We start from the raw sequence: 19,457 nt of genomic DNA, 5'->3' as shown, positions 1-19,457 counted from the left end.
AAAGAAACGCGAGACAAGTTCAATGTGGAAATAGATTCCTCCTCTCAGATCGTTTCCAACTTTCCTAAAAATTGACTTGTTCCAGATTAGTTGGATGGTAAAGGATCAGACCTGGTGGGTGGGGTCTACAATTAATTTGCCCTCAGTTCAAATTAATCGGTGGGATTAAGTTATGCCAGTATTTCGTTTTGTATATTTTCCTCTTTTGTTGTTGCAGGTTGAAGATGTCTCAAAAGGAGAAAAAAAGGTAAGGAAGTATATGTATGGTGTGTGTGTGTGTGTGTGTGTGTGTGTAAGAAATAGAGTGTGAGAAGGCAGAAGGATAATGGCTGGGAATTGTGAAAATGGACTCACCTACATAAGAGCAGGTACAATGTAATGGTTGAAACATTGAACTACAGTAGATGTTTCAGTAAATGTTTACATGAATGCACCGGTTGTGTGCATGTGTATGCATAGAGAGTTGCATATCATTTTCCAAGGAAAACATGAATGTGACATTATATTCCCATATAGAAGATTGTGTGTGATGTACATGCACTCTCGCCTTGTTAGGAAGGCTAGGAGGAGGGCCACTGGAGGTCATTCCCAAGGCTTGCGGGGGATCAGACTGAGTTGTCCCACTGATCATAGCTCTATTTTATCAATTTATCAACCGTAGAGGTGGCCCATCTCGCTCTCAGACCTTTTGTTCTAACCTTAGAATCACTTTCTGAGGATAGCCTGAGAGAACTGGTGCTGGGCTAAATGTAGCCAGAATATGATTTGTTAATGTGTTGCATGAATGCAACCATACGAACAAGAGCTGACTATTAAATACACGCGGTAAACCCTGCCTGCCATGCAATGAAGCAAACTGTTTATTGGTGGATCCAATAATTCAAAATTTCAATCTATGGTTATTCCTTGTCTGGTTTTAATCACAAATTACTATATCTTCACTTGCTCGTATAATTTTATGGGGCATTGTTATTTGTACAGGTAGTTTTGAACTTAACAACTACAGTTGGGACCAGAATTTTTATTATTGTGCAAGGCAGTTATTAAATGAGTCATACCCAATTTTACGACATTTTTTTGGCACAGTTTTTAAGTGATCATAAGCAAATACAGCTTCTCTCCATTGACTTTGCTGGTTGGAAGCTGGCTGGGAATCCCATAACACTTGTACGCTGCAACCTTTGTAAAAATATGTTTGTTGCAAGCACCTGAATTTTTATCATAACATTAGGGATCCTGCAACGTTCGTGAGTGCAAGGATGGATCGTAAGTCACTTTTTGCAGGGCCATTGTAACTTTGAATAATTTCTAAATGAACGGCTGTAAGTGAAGAAATAGTTGTGTTACTTCCTTTTTTTAAAAAAGTTATTTTTATAACAAACAAAACAACAAATAAAACCTTTCAATTATACAGTGTGTCGGTTTGGTACATACATCATGTGCACAGTATAATCTTTTTTAAAAAAACAATTTTATTAATTTTTAAAGACAAACAAAACATAAAAACATCCAGCTTTCTTTCATAGATATACAGTGTGTCGGTTGGTTTACCAGTTTTTGTGCTTTCATTTCGTAGTCTCAATTACAGTTACATTACATAATAATTCATATTATCAATCAGAAATTATATAGTGTCACTGTTAAACAATCATTTGACTATAATTTTATTCATTCATACTTTGCGAGATAACTATAATTTACTTAATTTATTTTATAACAAATCATATAATCATACCAAATCTATCCTGAAAACTTTTTATAGATGTAATATCAAATAAAAAAATCTCTTTATATATTCATTATTATCTAAAATTCTAAATATTCTATTATTGTATTTTATCATCCAACCATTGATAGAAAAGGTCCCAAATTTTATAGAATTGTTTATCCTCTTGTTCTCTAATTTCAAATGTCAATCTACTCATTTCAGCACATTCCCATATTTTCTTAATAATTTCTTCCTGCAATGGTAGTTTCTCATTTTTCCAGTTTTTAGCAAATACAATCCTAGCCACTGTCAATACATTTACAATCAGGTATTTCAAATCTTTATTATATCTATCAGGTAAAATTCCCAATAAAAAGATCTCTGGTTTCAAACCTATGTGTTTCTTTGTCATTTTTTCCAACCACATGCGAATTTTAGTCCAATATTTTCTAGCGTCCTTGCAAGTCCACCACATATGGTAACATGAGCCAGGTATCTGATGACATTTCCAGCATTTTTCAGATTTATTCCTGAACATTCTTGCTATTCTTGGCGGGGAAAGTGCCACCTGTAAAACATCTTATACAAATTTTCTTTATAAGCTGTTGACACAGTCATTTTATAATTTTGAGAGCACAATTTTTGCCATTTCTCTAAATCAATCCCATATCCAAAATTCTTCCCCCAAGCAATCATAGTTTCTTTGACTTGTTCTTCCTCCAATTTAATTTCCAGTAAATAACCATATAATTTTTTAATCACCTTTTCATCAGTACCTGTCAAGATCTTATCTAAATCAGTCAATTTATCATAAAAGCCCTCTGTTTTAAAATCATCTTTATACCTTGAATGTATTTGCACGTGTGAAAACCAATTCATCTTTATACCTTGTTCCTCTAAGTTTTGCATCGATTTAAGTTCACCCATTTCATCCAGTATTTCCCCATATCTATACTGTTTGCACAGTATAATCTTTTTAACTTTACATTTACATTATATTCTAATCAACATTCCATATCATATTATGTCATTAAAGTTTTAATCTCAATTCCAGGCTATTTTTTAAAACAAATCTGAACTCTTAATAAATTATATTCATATTGTAATTTATATGCTGTCGACATTGTAAATTTATAGTTTCTAGTCCATAATTTCTGCCTTTTATCCAAATCTACCCCATATCCAAAAATTTTACCCCAAGCAATCATCATTTCTTTAACTTCTTCTAAATTCACTCCTAATAAATAACCATAAAGTTTTTTAATCATCTTCTCCTCAGTACCTGTTAAAATTTTATCTAATTCAGTAAGTTCTTTGTAAAACCCTTCTGTCTTACTATCTATCATATCTAGAATGTATTTACCCATATGAGTACCAATTCATCTTTATCTCTTCTCCGTCTAATTCTTGCTTTGTTTTGAGTTCACCCCTTTCATTTAATATTTCACTATATCTAACTATGTGTTCCATTTTAAAAACAACTGGATACGCAAATGCCTCTATAGCTGATAACCAGACTGGTATTTTCATATAATGTTGTTTTCTTATTTTCTCCCATGTTGACAATAAAACATCTTGAATGTAATGCCTCCTTAAATACCCGTGTGCTTTACTTTCCTTATACCATAAAAATTCATGCCACCCCAATTGCAAATCATGACTTTCCAGCATTAACAATCTAGTATTTCTCAGAATAATCCATTCTTTCACCCACATCAATGTTACTGCCTGGTAATATGATTCCTAATTGGGTGATCCAAAACCTCCTCTCATTCTAGCATCCCGTAACAGTTTTAATTTAATTCTTGCCTTCTTTCCCTGCCATGTATATTTAAATATTATTTTATTTAAGTTCTCAAAGTATTCTTTCCTTAATTTAATTGGAATTGTCTGAAACAAATATAATAACCTTGGTAGTATGTTCATTTGGATTGTAGATATTCTCCCTATTACAGATAATTGTAAAATTTCCCACTTTTTCAAATCTGTCGCAATCTGTTTTAATTTATAATAATTATCTTCCATTAATGTCCCACATCTTGCTGTTAATTGTATTCCTAAATATTTTGCTTTGTTTGTGATCTGGATATTCCGCCTGTCTGTCAATTCTTTCCTTTGCGTTTTGATCATACTTAACTAAAATCTTAATTTTACCTTTATTTATTTTTAATCCTGCCGCCTGTCCATCTTTTTCAATCTTTTCTACCGATTTGGGCGCTGTTTCCAAGGTTCCTCCAATATGAAGACCAGATCATCTGCAAATGCTTGTAATTTATATTCCTCCTTTTTTATTTTCATTCCCTTTATTACTCTATTATCCCTGACATTTCTATTTAATACCTCAAAGTCAGTACAAGCAGTAGTGGTGACAGAGGGCATCCCTGTCTAGTTTCTTTTTTAATGTTAATATTATCTGTCAAATCTCCATTTATCATTACTTTTGCAGATTGTTTATAATACTGTATATTGCCTCAATTGCCTTAATGAATCTTTCTCCAAAGCCCATCACTTCCATTTGCAATAACATAAATTGCCAATTTACATTGTTGAAGACTTCAAATGCCTCAATGCCTCATTTTCAAACAATGTTGTTCCCTTATTTTGTCCCATGCTGATAATAAAGCAACTCGAATATAATGTCTCTGAAAATATCCATGCGCTTTACTTTCCTTATACCATAAAAATGCATGCTACTCCAATTGCAGACCATGACCTTCCAATACAGTCTAGTATTTCTCAAAACTATCCATTCTTTCATCCACATCAGTATTACTGCCTGATAATATAATTCCCAATTGGGTAGTCCAAAACTACCTCTCATTCTAGTATCCTGTAACAGTTTTAGTTTAATTCTTGTCTTCTTTTCCTGCCATACATATTTCAACATCATTTTATTAAAGTCCTCAAAGTATTCTTTCTCTAATTTTATTGGAATCCTCTGAAACAAGTATAATATCCTTGGCAGTATATTCATTTTAATTGTGGATATTCTCCCTGTTAAGGATAGTTGTACGTTTTTCCATTTTTCCAAGTCTCACAATCTTATTTTAGTCTATAATAATTATCTTCCTTAAGTGTTCCACATCTTGCTGTCAATTGTATTCCCAGGTATTTCACTTTTTTCGTGATCTGGATATTTAGTCTGTCCATCAATACTTTCTGGCATCCTCAATGTTACTAAACTGCAGGTCCCAGCATTTCCAGACAGAATCGACAGCAATAAAAGATGTTTAGAGGAGAGGGGAGGAGCTGGCGCCGTGACGATACGGCTTGCAATCGAGCTCTTCGATTGCAGCTGATATCTTCGTTTCCGGCCGGTCCAAATGGACCTAAACCGTCCCGTAGGGACGGCTATTGTGAAGGGCATACCCTGTGGACTCGAGGGACACCGCAAAGTCCCTGGATGACCTGGGAGAAGCTCTTTTTGCTGGCAGTGGAGAGGCAGCCCCCATGCTGCTGAAGTCGGGGCAGCTCCAGAAAGGAAGAGGCTGAAAGAGAAAGTCTGTCGGTTGGGTGAGAAACTTTTTTTTTTCTAATTTTTTGAGGTTTGAAAGGACACTTTGTTAGAAGAAACCTGTGTGATTTTTGACAAAACTGATCAAGCGGCGTTTTTTTAAGGGAGACGTCAAAGCGAGGCTTTATTTTTTTTCTTTCTTTTTCGCTATCGGACTTCATTGTTATTTACTGGATAACCGGACTGTTCCTTTTTATATATATATTTTCTATTCTCCCTTTGGATTTTTTATTTTATTTTTTTAAGACTAGAGGCTCCCTTTGGTTATTTTTTTTCCTTCTTTTTTGTTTTGTATATATATGTATATATTTCTTGCGTTTTTTTTTTTTTTAATTATGCTGTCCTGAGAGGAGGGGGGAAAGTGAGAACTAAGAAACTTTGTAACACTGCCAACTAGAGGCTTGGAAATATTCTACTTGAACTGGAGAGAGATGTGAAAGACTCCTTCTCAAGGACATTTCTTGATAAGATAGAGGTAAGAGTGCAGTAGAATATTATTACAGGTGCTTTTCTGGATTTCTGTCAACAATTAAATATTTATGGCTTGGCTTTGAAGCTTGTGGGAAAGGGAAGGGAGTCATAATTAGAGCCTTGGACAACTAAGCAGAGTGCAGTGTATTGTTTCTACTTTCTTTTTCTAATCTTTTTTTTTTAGTTCAGCTACCCCCTCTATCAGCATTATTGTATATTTTTATTCTAGTAAGGTTTTTATTTTTAATTTTTATTTATTTTCAAGGGGAAGCCTTTGAATTTTTCATTTTTATTTTATTTTGATTTTTTTTTTCCATTGGGACTTTTGCTTTTCTTTTTAATGTATACTTTTGGACTATCTCTTTTTTCTTTTCTCAACTGAGATTTTTTTGGCTGGATTAAGGTGTGGAATTTGAAGAAATTTATTTTATTATTTTTTCTTTTCCCTCTTTTTGGCTTTAGTCTTGCTTATTATTATTATCATTGGTTTTTTTTATTATTATTATTCTTATTTTTTCTTGTGGATTACTCTATAATTTGATTAAGGTCAGGAAGAATCTGAAGAATTTCTTTTTTCTCTCTCTCTTTTCTCTTCTTTTTCCTTTATTATTGGGTTTTTTCATTATTGGATTTTTTCACTTTGGATTATAATTGGCCACTTTTTTAATTGGATTAAAACTTGAAAGAACTTAAAGATCTGGAACCATCTAAAATGAGTAGGAAACTTATACCTTCGGGTGCCTCTGTGTCCACCTCTGTCTCCCCACCATCTGGACAACGTTCAATTCAGGTAATGTTAAAGCAAGACAAAGAAAAAGAACAAGAAAAAGTAACCTTACAGATGATTATGCAAGGAATTCAAGACCTTAAGATAAAAACAGATACCATTGAACAAAGAACAGGGAGGATGGAGGAAAAAGTGGGAAATATTCAACAGATGATGGCAAAGTACGAGGAGAGACTTCAAAAAGTTGAAGAAGAGGGTAAACGAAGAGAGGAGAAGATTGGAAATATTGATAACAGATTAACAGTGGTTGAACAAGAAAAAAGTGGGATGCTGAAGTGGGAGATGGAGAGGTCAGAATTTTATCTTAGATTTCAAAATATAGAAGAAGAAAAAGGGCAAGATTTGGCTGCGATAATGATAGGAATCTTGGCGGACGCTTTGGAAATAACAGAGGAAAAGATGATGGATGGAATAGATGAGATATATCGTGTCTTTACAAGATACGCGATGAGAAATAATCTGCCCAGAGAAGTCCATATTAGATTTACTAAAAAATCCATGAAGACACAAATTTTACAAGCGGCAAGAGAGAAGACGTTGAAATATAAAGGCAAAGAAATTTTGGTCTTAAAACAAATACCTAGAAGAGTGAGAGAGATGAGAAGAGAATATGGATTTCCGACCAAAATGTTATTGAAAAAGGAGGTGAGTTACAGATGGTTGATCCCAGAAGGATTGATGTTTACATGGCAAGAACAGAGACATAGAATTGATTCAATTGAGAAAGCAGAACTTTTCTATGCAGAATTTTTTGGAGGGAGAGAAGAAGAGGCAGAAAAAGAGATTTCATTAATTGAATTTCAAGAGGAACAAATGGAGATTGGAAAAGAAGAAGGCGCAGTAGGTGGACAGGTGGATATTAAAGATCAGCGTGAATTAAGATCCACGAGAGCGGCTAAATCTAAATATAAAATATAACCATGGAAGAGAAAAAACTGATTACAATGAATATAAATGGACTGAATTCAGCTGCTAAGAGAAGGAAGATTTTTCATAAATTAGGGAAATTAAAGTTTGATATAATTTGTTTACAAAAAGTACACATTAAAAAGCAGCATGAACAACTGTTAGTACAATCAAAATTAGGGAAATTGTTTACTTCTTTGACCCAATGTAAGAAAAGAGGTTTTATATATCAAAGAGGCTACCCCAGCAAAACTGATTTATGCTGATGAAGATGGGAGAATATTAATGGTGGAAATAATGGACAACAATAGAAAGATACTTTTGACTGCAATTTATGCTCCGAATGATAAACAGGAAGAATTTTATAAAAATTACATATCAAAATGGCTGGACTGGACTATGTTAATATAATTATGATGGGAGATCTTAATAGAATTGTGGACAATAAACTGGATTATATTGCAACAACAGCAAAGTATAATAGAAAAATTCTTCCTAAATCTTTTTTTAAAATGATAGATGAACTAACTTTAAAAGACATATGGAGAGAAAGAAATGCTAAACTTAAGCAATATACTTTCTATTCAAATAGACATTTATCATGGTCCAGATTAGATATGATTTGGATTTCAACAGATTTAATATCTAGCGTTCAAGAAGTAAACATTGAAACAAGTACTTGGGCTGATCATAACCCATTGACAATTAAATGGAAGGGACAATAAAAAGATCGAGATGGACGTTAAATAATACTATTCTAAAGGAGAAAGAATTTATACAATAGATGGAGAAAGAACTGGCCTTTTTTTTTAAAGAAAATAGAAAAGAAGACACTTCAATACAGAATGTTTGGGATACAATGAAGGCATATGCCAGAGGCTTGATAATAGACTATACAAGAAAAAAGAATATTAGGAAAAGGCAAGCTATTAAAGCCTTGGAGGATGAGTATAAAAGACATGAAAAAGAACTACAGAAAATGCCACAGAAAAAAGACAAACTGAAACTGGATATAATTAAACATAAAATGGACTTAATAGAGAAAGAAGAACTGGCACAGAAAATTAGGAATGCTAAACAGAATTATTTTGAAGATGCAAATAAGCCAGGTAGATGGCTAGCATATAAGTTGAGAAAGGAGAAAGAGTTGAGGAAAATATCGCAGTTAATAGATGACCAAGGTCAAATTTGTCATGGCAGCAAAGAGAAAAAAGAAATTATTCGAGACTTTTATAGACATTTATATAAGAAAGAAGATACTGATGAGGAGAAAGTTAAACAGTACCTGCAGAATGCAAATTTACCTAAGATACCCAAAGAGACTGAAGAAATGTTAGAAAGTAATATAATAATGATGGAATTAAGTCAAGTACTTAAGAAACAAAATAACGGGAAAGCACCAGGTCCAGATGGGTTCCCTGCAGAACTTTATAAAACATTTCAAGAATCACTGTGTATTCCACTGTTAGAAGTTATGAATGAAGCTATGTCAAAGAAGATGATACCTAAAACATGGTCAGAGGCCTATATTACACTTATTCCAAAAGAGGAGGCGGATCCACTCCAAATTAAGAATTATAGACCAATTTCTTTATTAAATGCAGATTATAAAATTTTTGCTTCAATATTAGCAGAAAGACTTAAAAAATATTTGAGTAATTTTATTCATCCAGACCAAAATGGACTTTTGCCAAAGCGGCAAATTAGAGATAATATGAGAGTAATTCTGGATACTTTGGAATACTATGAGGCGCATCCTGAAAAGCAAATGGCTTTGATATTTTTAGATGCCCAAAAGGCATTTGACAATGTGAATTGGAGATTTATGTTACTTTTAATGGAACAGATGGGTTTTGCTAGAAGATTTATTCAGGCAATAGAAGCAATTTACCATGAACAAACAGCTAAGGTAATGATGGAGGGAGAATTTACAGACTCTATTAATATAAGAAAAGGCACAAGACAAGGATATCCCCTTTCTCCCTTGCTATTTGTATTGACTTTGGAAGTGTTGAATAGAAATATCAGAGAAGATAAAACTATAAAAGGAATGAAAATCAAAAAGGAAGAATTTAAATTACAAGCTTTTGCAGATGACCTAGTCTTTATCTTAGAAGACCCTATAGAAACAGCCTTGAAGCTGCTGGAAAAGATAGAGACATATGGTGAGGTGGCCGGTCTGAAAATAAATAAAGATAAAACAAAGATCTTGTCAAAGAATATGTTACTAAGACAAAGAGAAGAATTGGCAGAATTGTTGAAAATCCAAGTTACAAATAAGGTTAAGTATTTGGGGATATATTTGACACCAAGATGTAGTACATTAAAAGAGAACAATTATATTAAACTTAAACAACAGATAGCCCTAGATTTGAAGAAATGGGAAAACTTACAATTGTCATTAATAGGGAGGATTTCAACAATTAAGATGAATATTCTACTCAGAATCTTATTTTTGTTTCAAACAATATCAATTAGGCTTGGAAAAGACTATTTTGAGGACTTAAATAAAATTGTGTTGAAGTATATATGGCAAGGTAAGAAAGCGAGGATAAAGCTAAAGCTCTTGCAAGATGCTAGAACTAGAGGAGGGTTTGGCCTGCCTAATTGGGAGTTGTACTATCAAGCTGCAAATTTGATGTGGGTTAAAGAATGGATAACATTAAGGAAGACTAGATTGTTGACACTAGAAGGTCATGATTTGCTGTTGGGTTGGCATGCTTTTCTATGGTACAAGGGAACCAAAACACAGGGCTATTTTAGAAGACATTATATACGGGAGTCTGTGGTTAAACTGGGAGAAGATAAAAAAACAATGTTATTTGAAAATTCCAGTTTGGTTATCGACGATAGAAGCGTTTTCTTATCCTATAATTTATAAAAAGGAACAAACAGTTAGATATGGGGAATTACTAGATGAAAAGGGTGAACTTAAATCGATACAAAACTTAGAGGAACAAGGTATACAGATGAATTGGTTTTCATATGTGCAAATACACTCAAGGTATGATGAGGATTCCAAAACAGAGATATTTTATGATAAACAGACTGATTTAGATAAGATTTTGATGGGTACTGATGAAAAGGTGATTAAAAAATTGTATGGTTACTTATTGGAAATTAAGCTAGAGGAAGAACAAGTTAAAGAAACTATGATTGCTTGGGGGAGGAATTTTGGATATGGGATTGACTTAGAGAAATGGCAGAAATTATGGTCGCAAAACTATAAAATGACAATGTCCACAGCCTATAAAGAAAACTTGTATAAGATGTTTTACAGGTGGCATTTTCCCCCGACAAGGATAGCAAGAATGTTCAAGAACAAATCGGAAAAATGTTGGAAATGTCATCAGAAACCTGGTTCATATTACCATATGTAGTGGACTTGTGAGGATGCTAGAAAATATTGGACTAAAATCCGCATGTGGTTGGAAAAAATAACAAGGAAGCATATAGACTTGAAACCGGAGCTTTTCTTATTGGGAATCTTACCAGATGTTTATAGTAAAGATTTGAAATATTTGATTGTAAATGTACTAACTGCGGCTAGAATTGTATTTGCAAAAAATTGGAAAAATGAGAAAATTCCATTGCAGGAAGAAGTTATTAAGAAAATATTGGAATGTGCTGAGATGAGTAGATTGATATTTGAAATTAGAGAGCAAGAAGATAAACAATTTTATACAATTTGGGACCTTTTCTATCAATGGCTGGATGATGAAATACAAAAATAGAATATTTAGAATGTTAGACAATAAGGAATATTATTGATTTCACTTTTCTTTGTTCTTTTGGTATTTGACATTATATTTATAAAATGTTTTTTCTTTCTTTTTTTTTAGGATAGAATTGGTATGATTATATGATTTGTTATAGAATAAATTACTTAAATTATAGGTATCTCATAAGGCATGATTGAATAAAAGTATAGTCAAATCTTTTTTTTTTCAATAATGATATGAGGATATATAAGTTTGGATTGATAATAAGAGTTATTATGTAAGGTAATTGTAATTGTGACTACGAAATGAATGCACAAAGCTGATGAACCAACCGACACACTGTTTGTATATAAGTACGGATGAGAGCTGATGTTTTTATGTTTTGTTTGTTTGTTTGTTTGTTTGTTAAAAAAACAATAAAATTGCTTTCAAAAAAAAAAAGATGTTTAGAATTATTGTTCCTACCATAGTAGCTCTTGCAGGGCCACAAACTCCTATGCTGGTGTTAGATAGATGGAGTAGCTACACAATGTATAGGCATTGCTAGAAGTTGGCTATTAGAAGGTCCAGATGCCATTGAACACTGTATCTGAGGTTTGTGTCTCTTTCAGGAAGGGATTTCGGCAGAAACCGCCACCGATCCTCAAGTATTTACAGGGTATCCTTCGCAAATACCCAGATGGAGGGCAGATATTAAAGGTGGGTTTGTGAGAGTTAAGGACTGGATTTTTTTATCTTTGCAAATATTGACAGAGAAGTAGAGAAGTAGACTCCAGCTGCATTGTTTGTCTGTTCATTCAATGATTCATTCATATTTTAAAATATTTCTGAAAAATTATAGCACTTTTTATTTGTTTAAAAAGATATGAATCAAGTAAATAGCTTGATGGTAAGCCTCTCTGGGACTTACTGCTAAGTAAGTATAATTATCTCTCTTAATCTATGTATTATTTCAACTTATCTTATAAAAATTTTGGAACATATTGAAAGAATGACTAGAGTTAAAGTACACATGAAAAGGGGGCATAATTATGCATTCAGTTTATAGTGGGAATTTTTGGATTTTAGAACTGTTATGGTATCCACGTTAAGGGAAATGTTGACAGCTGCAGTTCCCATTCACATGTAGGTAGGTCAACAGGTTAGGAAAGTTAGGAAAGGTGTTTTGGGGTTGTAGGCCATTTGGGTCAGGTATATTTTTGTATACCTGTTTCATTTAGTCATATAATAATGTACAGGTAGAGCCCGCCTACTGACTGCCTCATTCCTTAGAAGTGCTGGAAAATAACTTACAACCAGTGACCACTTTTACAATCTTGCAGCAATTTCATTTACATGACCACAATTATAGTCCATATGCATTGTGCTGTTCCTTATCTGGTTTTCTTTCTCCCCCTTGGGGATTGGAGAGGAAGGGATTGCAAGAGAGTAAGCAGACACACAAAGAGTACATGGGGCTGTTTGTACCAGCATATCGCTTTGAGTGCATGTTCACTACTGTGTGCTTGCTTACTCTCCTGTAATCCCTTCCTATCCAATGAATGTAAATACAAATATTAATTCCCTTATTGTTATTCATCACAGCACCAGATGAGCATTCCAAAGACCAGAGAAGTGAGGAAAGGGAAAATATAGTATAGTCACATGATTTCCCACCTAGCGATCATTTCACTTAACTGCAAAGCTGCCGGTCCCAGTTATGTTCACTAAACAAGAACTATTTGCACACGAATAAACACACTTACATTTCGCCTGCACATTTAATCTCTCGTGTTTATCACAGTGAGGAACTCTTGTAGATTAAAACTGAAGGAAATGGAGAGATGAAGACTAAAAACCTTGGAAAGGAAGTCCCAGGAAATCCTAAGTTCTTTGGGAGAGAGTCAGGCAGGGATAAGTAGCATTTCAGCATCTCAGATGAGTTTTAAAGAATGATGTATTTGTAAAGGCACAGCTTAATATTTATCAGCTTTGGTTTCTGTCTGAATCGGTTCTCTGCTTTTCTGCTTCTTCTCAAAGGAGCTGATCCAGAATGCAGATGATGCCGTTGCAGAAGAGGTGATTTTACTCTATGATGAGCGGAGTTTTGGAACACGAAGCCTTTTCTCTGATGGGCTGGCAAGCACCCAAGGTATTGAGCAGGACATGCGGAGGACTAAAAGCTGTTCACCTTAACCCGGAAATAATTCCAGTTGTCAAGTGGGGGTAGGTGGGCGGGTTCTGGCGGGGGAGATCTATATTACATGGGTTTGGGATGCAGGCTTCCTGCCACAAAGACCTGTGGTCCATATTTAATTGACAGAAGGAAAACTGGATATATTATAGCGCAAGGAGATTGTACAGACAGTCCTCAATTTAAGACCATAATTGAGCCCAAAATTTATGTCGCTAAGTGAGACATTTGTTAAGGCAGTTCTGCCCCTTTTTACAACTTTTCTAGCCGCGGTTGTTGCGTGAATCATTGCAGTTGTTAAGTTAATAACCCGGTTGTTAAGTGAATCTGGCGTCCCCACTGACTTTGCTTGTCAGAAGGTCTCCAAAGGTGTTCACATGATCTGGGGAGACTGCATCCGTCATAAATATGAGTCAGTTGCCAAGCCGCCCAATCTTGGTCACGTGACTATAAGAATGCTACAATGGTCGTAAGTGTGAAAAATAGTCATCAGTCACTTTTTTCAGGGATGTAACTTTGAAAGTTCACTAAATAGACTGTTGTAAGTCGAGGACTACCTGTATTGTTAAGGGGTTTAAGGAATGGTTTTCCCATTTCTATTAGATGTACATTAGACAACAGGGGTCCCCTCATTTTGCAGGCAGCAGGACCTGTTGCCCCATTTAATTTGACGCTAATTAATTTAATTAAGTTTTAAAAGCCTTCTATTTTAGAATTAGTCCTCGCCTTACAACCACAGCTGAGCCCAAAACAGTTGTTAAATGAGTTTTCCCCCCATTTTACTGCCTTTCTTGCCACAGATCTTAAGCGGATCATTGCAGTTGTTAAGTTAGTAAGACGGTTGTTAAAATGAATCTGCCTTCCCCATTGGCTTTGCTCGTCAGAAGGTCACAAAAGGGGATCACATGACCCCCGGGACACTGCGACAGTCATAAATATGAACCAGTTGCCAAGTGCCTGCATTTTGATCTTGTGACCATGGGGGATGCTGCAACGATCATAGGTGTGAAAAATGGTGATGGGTCACTTTCTTCAGTGCTGTTGTAACTTTGAACAGTCACTAAATGAAAAATTATAAGCCAAGGACTGTCTGTATGAGTTCTTACATGAGAATGTTGAAAATAAACTGGATTTTGGGGGTTCCTCATGAACATCCTAATTTAAGATGCCTACAAAATCACCCCCTCTGTGTCCCACACCACCCTTTAAGTGAGTTTTGATCTGAAAGTCTCTCTTTCTCTCTTCCCCCAGAAGTCATTTGCCACTGATTCCTTAACTAGCTGACCAGACTGGCTATACTGATGTTATGTATAACCTCCATGCAAATAACTTGGGTGACGCTTAGATCGATAGCACTCGCAATAGCACTTAGACTTATATACCGCTTTACAGGACTTTACAGCCTTCTCTAAGCGGTTTCACAGAGTCAGCCTATTGCCCCCCTCCCCAACATTCTGGTTCCCGCTTCTACCCACCTCGAAGGAGATGGAAGGCTGAGTCAACCTTGAGCCTGGTAGGATTTGAAATGCCAGATTACAAACAGCCTGCAGTCAGCAGAAGTAGCCTGCAGTACTGCACGCTAACTACTGAGCTACCTTGGCTCTTAAGGTCAAACCCTGTATTCAGCTTGTAAAATCGAGATCGCATTTTATCAATGGCTGTTTTTTGCTTTGGGCTCCTCCACCTGCGGTCTTGGTGGCAATCAAGATGTTTCCATGTTGTTTTTAGTAGTCAAACAAGGGTCATCCCACCCCCACAAAAAAAAAGCTGAAACATTAGTTCTGTGATTTGCATCAGACCATCTCAAGGGAGTTTGGGGCTTAGGTTATTTTTCCATGCTACAATGGTTGTAAATATGAGAACTGGTCATAAGCTACTTTGAATGGTCACTAAATGAATGGTTGTATGCCAAGGACTACCTGTACCTCATTTGGTATCAGTTCCTGGCCACAGAAGTCTGTGGATCTTTCGTTAGTTTTCTGGTTCCAGGAAGTTGGCGAGATTAGAGGTCTACCAGAATGGAATCATTTTTGGCTTACTCTCTCATGCCGCTTATGGTCGGTTTCCCATTCCCGCAATGCCATCGTTTCCTGAGATCAGAGAAATGGTCATAAAAGATCCTTTCTCCCTCCTGGGCAGAAAAAACAAGGGGAAGCAGGAGGGCCTGGTGTCAATTCTTCCAGCACCAAAAAGCTCACTGCCCCACCTCCAGTATAGATGTAGGTGGAATGCGTGGGTGACCTTGGGGGGAGAGAGAGGATGCCTAGGAAACCATCAGACAAGTTGGTCGGGAGCCCTCAGTCGCTTAAGGGTTGCAGAAAGAAACTGAGGAAAGACCTGACTTAATGGGTGAAGCAGTTAAAAGTGGCAGGTAGGAAGATTGTGCTTTCAGATTTCCAAGATTCTGTTAGTGTAGCCTTACAATAAGGTAGAATTTGTTCACCTAGTTCTGTTTCCTGTCTGGTTTTTCTTGGAAGCACTGACAGCAGCTGAAGAGTTTCCTTTCCATCAGATTGCAGGTCTGCAGGGGGTAACCCCACCAAATTGCTGCCCACATCTTCAGCAGCAGGACAGCAGAACTAATGGTTCATGAGAATGACCTTGGGAGCTGGAAAGAAGAGAAGTTGCCTAGGGAATGGTCAGATAAGAGAGGGTATAGTCCACTGCTGTGTAGTGGGTGGGGAAAGAGACTCGTAAGGCTCTCTCCCTTAAGGCAGCAAGAAAGACAGCAGGAGACTTGTACTTTTGAACTAGCAAGATTCTGTTAAGGTAGACCTACAATAAATTGGCACATCTGGTCATGTTTCCTAACTGGCCCACTTGAGAAGGCTGACAAGAATGGGTTTTTTGGAGGCTTACTGTAACTCTGAGTTAACTAGTTGGGTCTACATATCCAGTTTTGATGGAAATACCTGTTTCCCTGAAACTAAGACCTATCCAGAAAATAAGCCCTAGTTCGGGTTTTGTATACACATGCTCCCAATATAAGCCTAACCAAAAATGAGACCTAGTTAAGACCCCGTCTACTCTCTTGCACCTAGTTGTACGAGGTGGGGCGAGGCACATGGGTATAAATCAAGCTAGGGTGAGGATGGGAGTGTGTGGAGCTGCCCCATGTGCCCCACACCCACTTACTTTAGGACAGTTACAGCCAGGCCTCCCATACTCTGACACTTGCCTCGTTGACCCACTTCTATAACCACTTGTGCGCATTGCCCCCAGCCTCCATTCCATCATCAGAGCCATCAGGAAAGGCCTCTGCAGCCAAGAAATGAGCTCCGGATTGATGTCTGGGCGTCCTTTTCACTATCAGAGGCCTTTCCGAAGCCACATTGTCTCCTGCTGGGTGGGGCTATTAATGCCATGGGCTCGAGATTAGACAGTGGAAGACATCCCCTGAAAATTAAATCTAATGCCTCTTTTGGAGGCAAAATCCCCCTACCATCAGGGAAACAAGGTAGTTTTCATTTAATGTCCAGTCATTCAGCAGCTGTTCAGATTTAAATGCTGAATAAGTGGTATTTAATGACCAGAAAAGGAGGAAAGTCAAAATAACCATGCCTTGATGTTGCTTATTATAAGATAGGATAGAGAGAAACTTGGATATACTTTAAAGAGTTTGACTCAATTCTATTTTACTACAATTATTTATTCTTAAAATCCCAGCCCTATTTTTTTATTTGTCCTGCCTGAAGGACTGACAAGATACCACCACAGAATTGGTTTCTTTCATTATCTCAATTATGAGTGTGAATTTATAGTTGGGAAAAATGATGGATGGATGGATGGATAGGATTTAAACTTCAAAGCTGCCGATGTCTCCTTGAAGCAACTCTGGGTGACTTATAATCATAGAATGATAAAACATGAAAACAATAAATATTAATACTCAAATTAATTTAAATTAATCTAAAACTGTCAAGACGGGAAGGAAGGGAGCAAGATGTATATGGGGAGAAGGTAGAGTTCTCTTAGTCCATTAACTATCTCCAGAATCAGCCCCCATCGGGGCCCCAAGCTAGTTGGCAGAGTCAGGTCTTCAGGCCCTTCAAAAAGCCAAAAGAGTGGGGTAAATTTCACCTTGAGGTCACGGTGTTCTACAGGAGAGAAGCCACTGCAGAAAAGGCTGTTCTTCTGGACCTCAACAGCCAAAATTCCTTAACCAACAGGGTCTGCAGCATGCTGCTTCGGTTAGGGTGGGGTGAAGGGTGGGCCAATCCCATTGGGGTGAGACAGTTCCTCAGATAGCCTGGACCCATTCCATGCAGGGCTTTAAAGCTAAGATCAACACCTTGAATTAAACTGGCAATCAGTGCAGCACAAGGAACAGTGGTGTAATATGGGCCACTCTAGGAATCCCATGCAGTATCCGCTATGCCAGCTGTAGGTTCCAAATACTCTTCAAGGGTAGCCCCATGTAGAGCACATTTCAATAGTCAATGTTTAGTTGGCAGTTAGAAGCATTCTCTTCAGAGGACAACCACAACTTGCGCAAAATGGGTGTGTGAAGCAATAGTGCTTAGTCTTATATACCACTTCACAGTGCTTTACAGTCCTTTCTAAGCGGTTTACAGAGTTGACATATTGCCCCCAACGGTCTGGGTCCTCATTTTACCTTGGAAAGATGGAAGGCTGAGTCAAACTGGAGCCTGGTGAGATTCGAACTGCCAAATTGCAGTCAGCCGGCAGTCAGCAGAATTAGCCTGCAGTACTGCACTCCAACCACTGCACCACCACAGCTCGTAAGAGGGAAGTTTCTTACTCCAGGAGCTGATGTAGTTCGGGGGGGTGGAGCCTTGACTGAATGACAATTTATGTTCTCCTCTGATTGGTTGGAGGGAAGATTGACTGGCCTATTTGAATTCCCTGCACACTTGCAGCATTCAGAGGTTGATGGAAATGAAGAAGAGGAGTGCATGGGGTAGAGGAACCAGAAAGTGGGCTGGGAAAATGATCTTTGGGGGTGGAATAAACTCCCTTTTATGACCCTGTAATCTCTTACTGTTAAGAAAGGAGTATGTTTAAATCCATGTTTTTCCTCTCTTAGGACCTGCACTTCTGGCTTACAATGATGGCATTTTCACCGAGGATGACTGGGAAGGGATCAAAAGTCCTGGCATCAGTCATAAGGAAGACGATCCTTCTACTGTTGGTAGATTCGGCTTAGGCTTCAATTCTGTCTACCATGTTACTGGTGAGTAGCTGTGCGTGGCTTGATTGAGGACAGAGCAAATTTCAAAACCGACAGACATTTCTGAAAACATTCCTTGCGCGTAGTGTTTCCTTTGACCACTGCTTCCAAAATTCTGAAGTATTTTCAGAAAATGGAGTTCTGTGCTTGCCTGGTACATATGTAATCCAGCAAGACACATTCCCGGTATTTTAGATAAGGGAGGAGTTGGTATTTTTGACAAAAGGATCCTCTAATGTTTAGCTTCAACCCTAACTGTAAGTTAAAACCAGACAAATCACATTGTGCTGCCTGATTTATTAACTATGGCTTTTCAGTTATTGATTTGTGCAAATCCAGCCAGTTGTAGCTTAGTGTGAATGAAATACCTGTGGTTTAGCGCAATAAGGTTTGTATGGGGCACTAAGCCTCAATGTGATTTGCCAGGTTTGATTTAACCCGAAGGAATGGCTGTCAGAACCTAATGTGATATGTGGGCATCCAGTAAAGTGAAGAGACACTAGAACAGTGTTGCTCAACTTTGACAAATTTTAAGATGCGTGGATTTCAATTCCCAGAAGTCTGGGAGTTGAAGTCCACACATCTTAAAACCGCCAAGGTTGAGGCACACGGCTTCTCACCCAAGAAGCTTCTGGGATGAGAAGCAAAACATCTTCAAAGAAAAAGCAGGAAGTCCAGTTGCCTCTTGGAAAAACACCTTTGGGACAACCATGACTTGGATGACTGAGAATCACCATAGACATTTAGCTATAAATTCTACAGCTGTGTTCCTCAACTTTGGCGATTTTAGGACACAGCTGTAGAATGAAATTAAACTCTGCTGGATGTTTTTTCTCTTTGCTTAGCAACAATCCAGTGACGGTTGATCTTTGCCATTCCCTTTTGCCATTTTCAACTTGGTTCTGCACAATTTTATCCCACCGCAATCGCTTGACTGTTCCTTGGGTATATTGCCTGGTTATCTGGCCCACAACGTTAATATTTT

The 19,457-nt window shown here is 37.0% G+C and overlaps 1 protein-coding gene across 3 annotated transcripts in view; it reads left to right on the top strand.

Moving 5' to 3' along the window:
• LOC113443491 (sacsin-like) overlaps window positions 1-19,457 on the top strand; it is a 39,625-nt gene that overhangs the window by 710 nt on the left and 19,458 nt on the right. For all 3 annotated transcript variants that reach the window (XM_026711748.2, XM_026711747.2, XM_087918012.1), the window contains exons 2-5: window positions 218-247; window positions 11,720-11,807; window positions 13,128-13,239; window positions 18,329-18,475. In XM_026711748.2, coding sequence (XP_026567533.1) covers window positions 225-247; window positions 11,720-11,807; window positions 13,128-13,239; window positions 18,329-18,475 — 370 coding nt within the window. In that variant the 5' untranslated portion in view covers window positions 218-224. The remainder of the gene's footprint in view (window positions 1-217; window positions 248-11,719; window positions 11,808-13,127; window positions 13,240-18,328; window positions 18,476-19,457) is intronic.

This window comes from Pseudonaja textilis, chromosome Z (genome assembly GCF_049901715.1).
Source record: "Pseudonaja textilis isolate UNSWEBS1 chromosome Z, rPseTex1.2, whole genome shotgun sequence".
NCBI lineage: Eukaryota > Metazoa > Chordata > Lepidosauria > Squamata > Elapidae > Pseudonaja > Pseudonaja textilis.
This window is presented reverse-complemented; position numbering and strand designations above follow the sequence as displayed.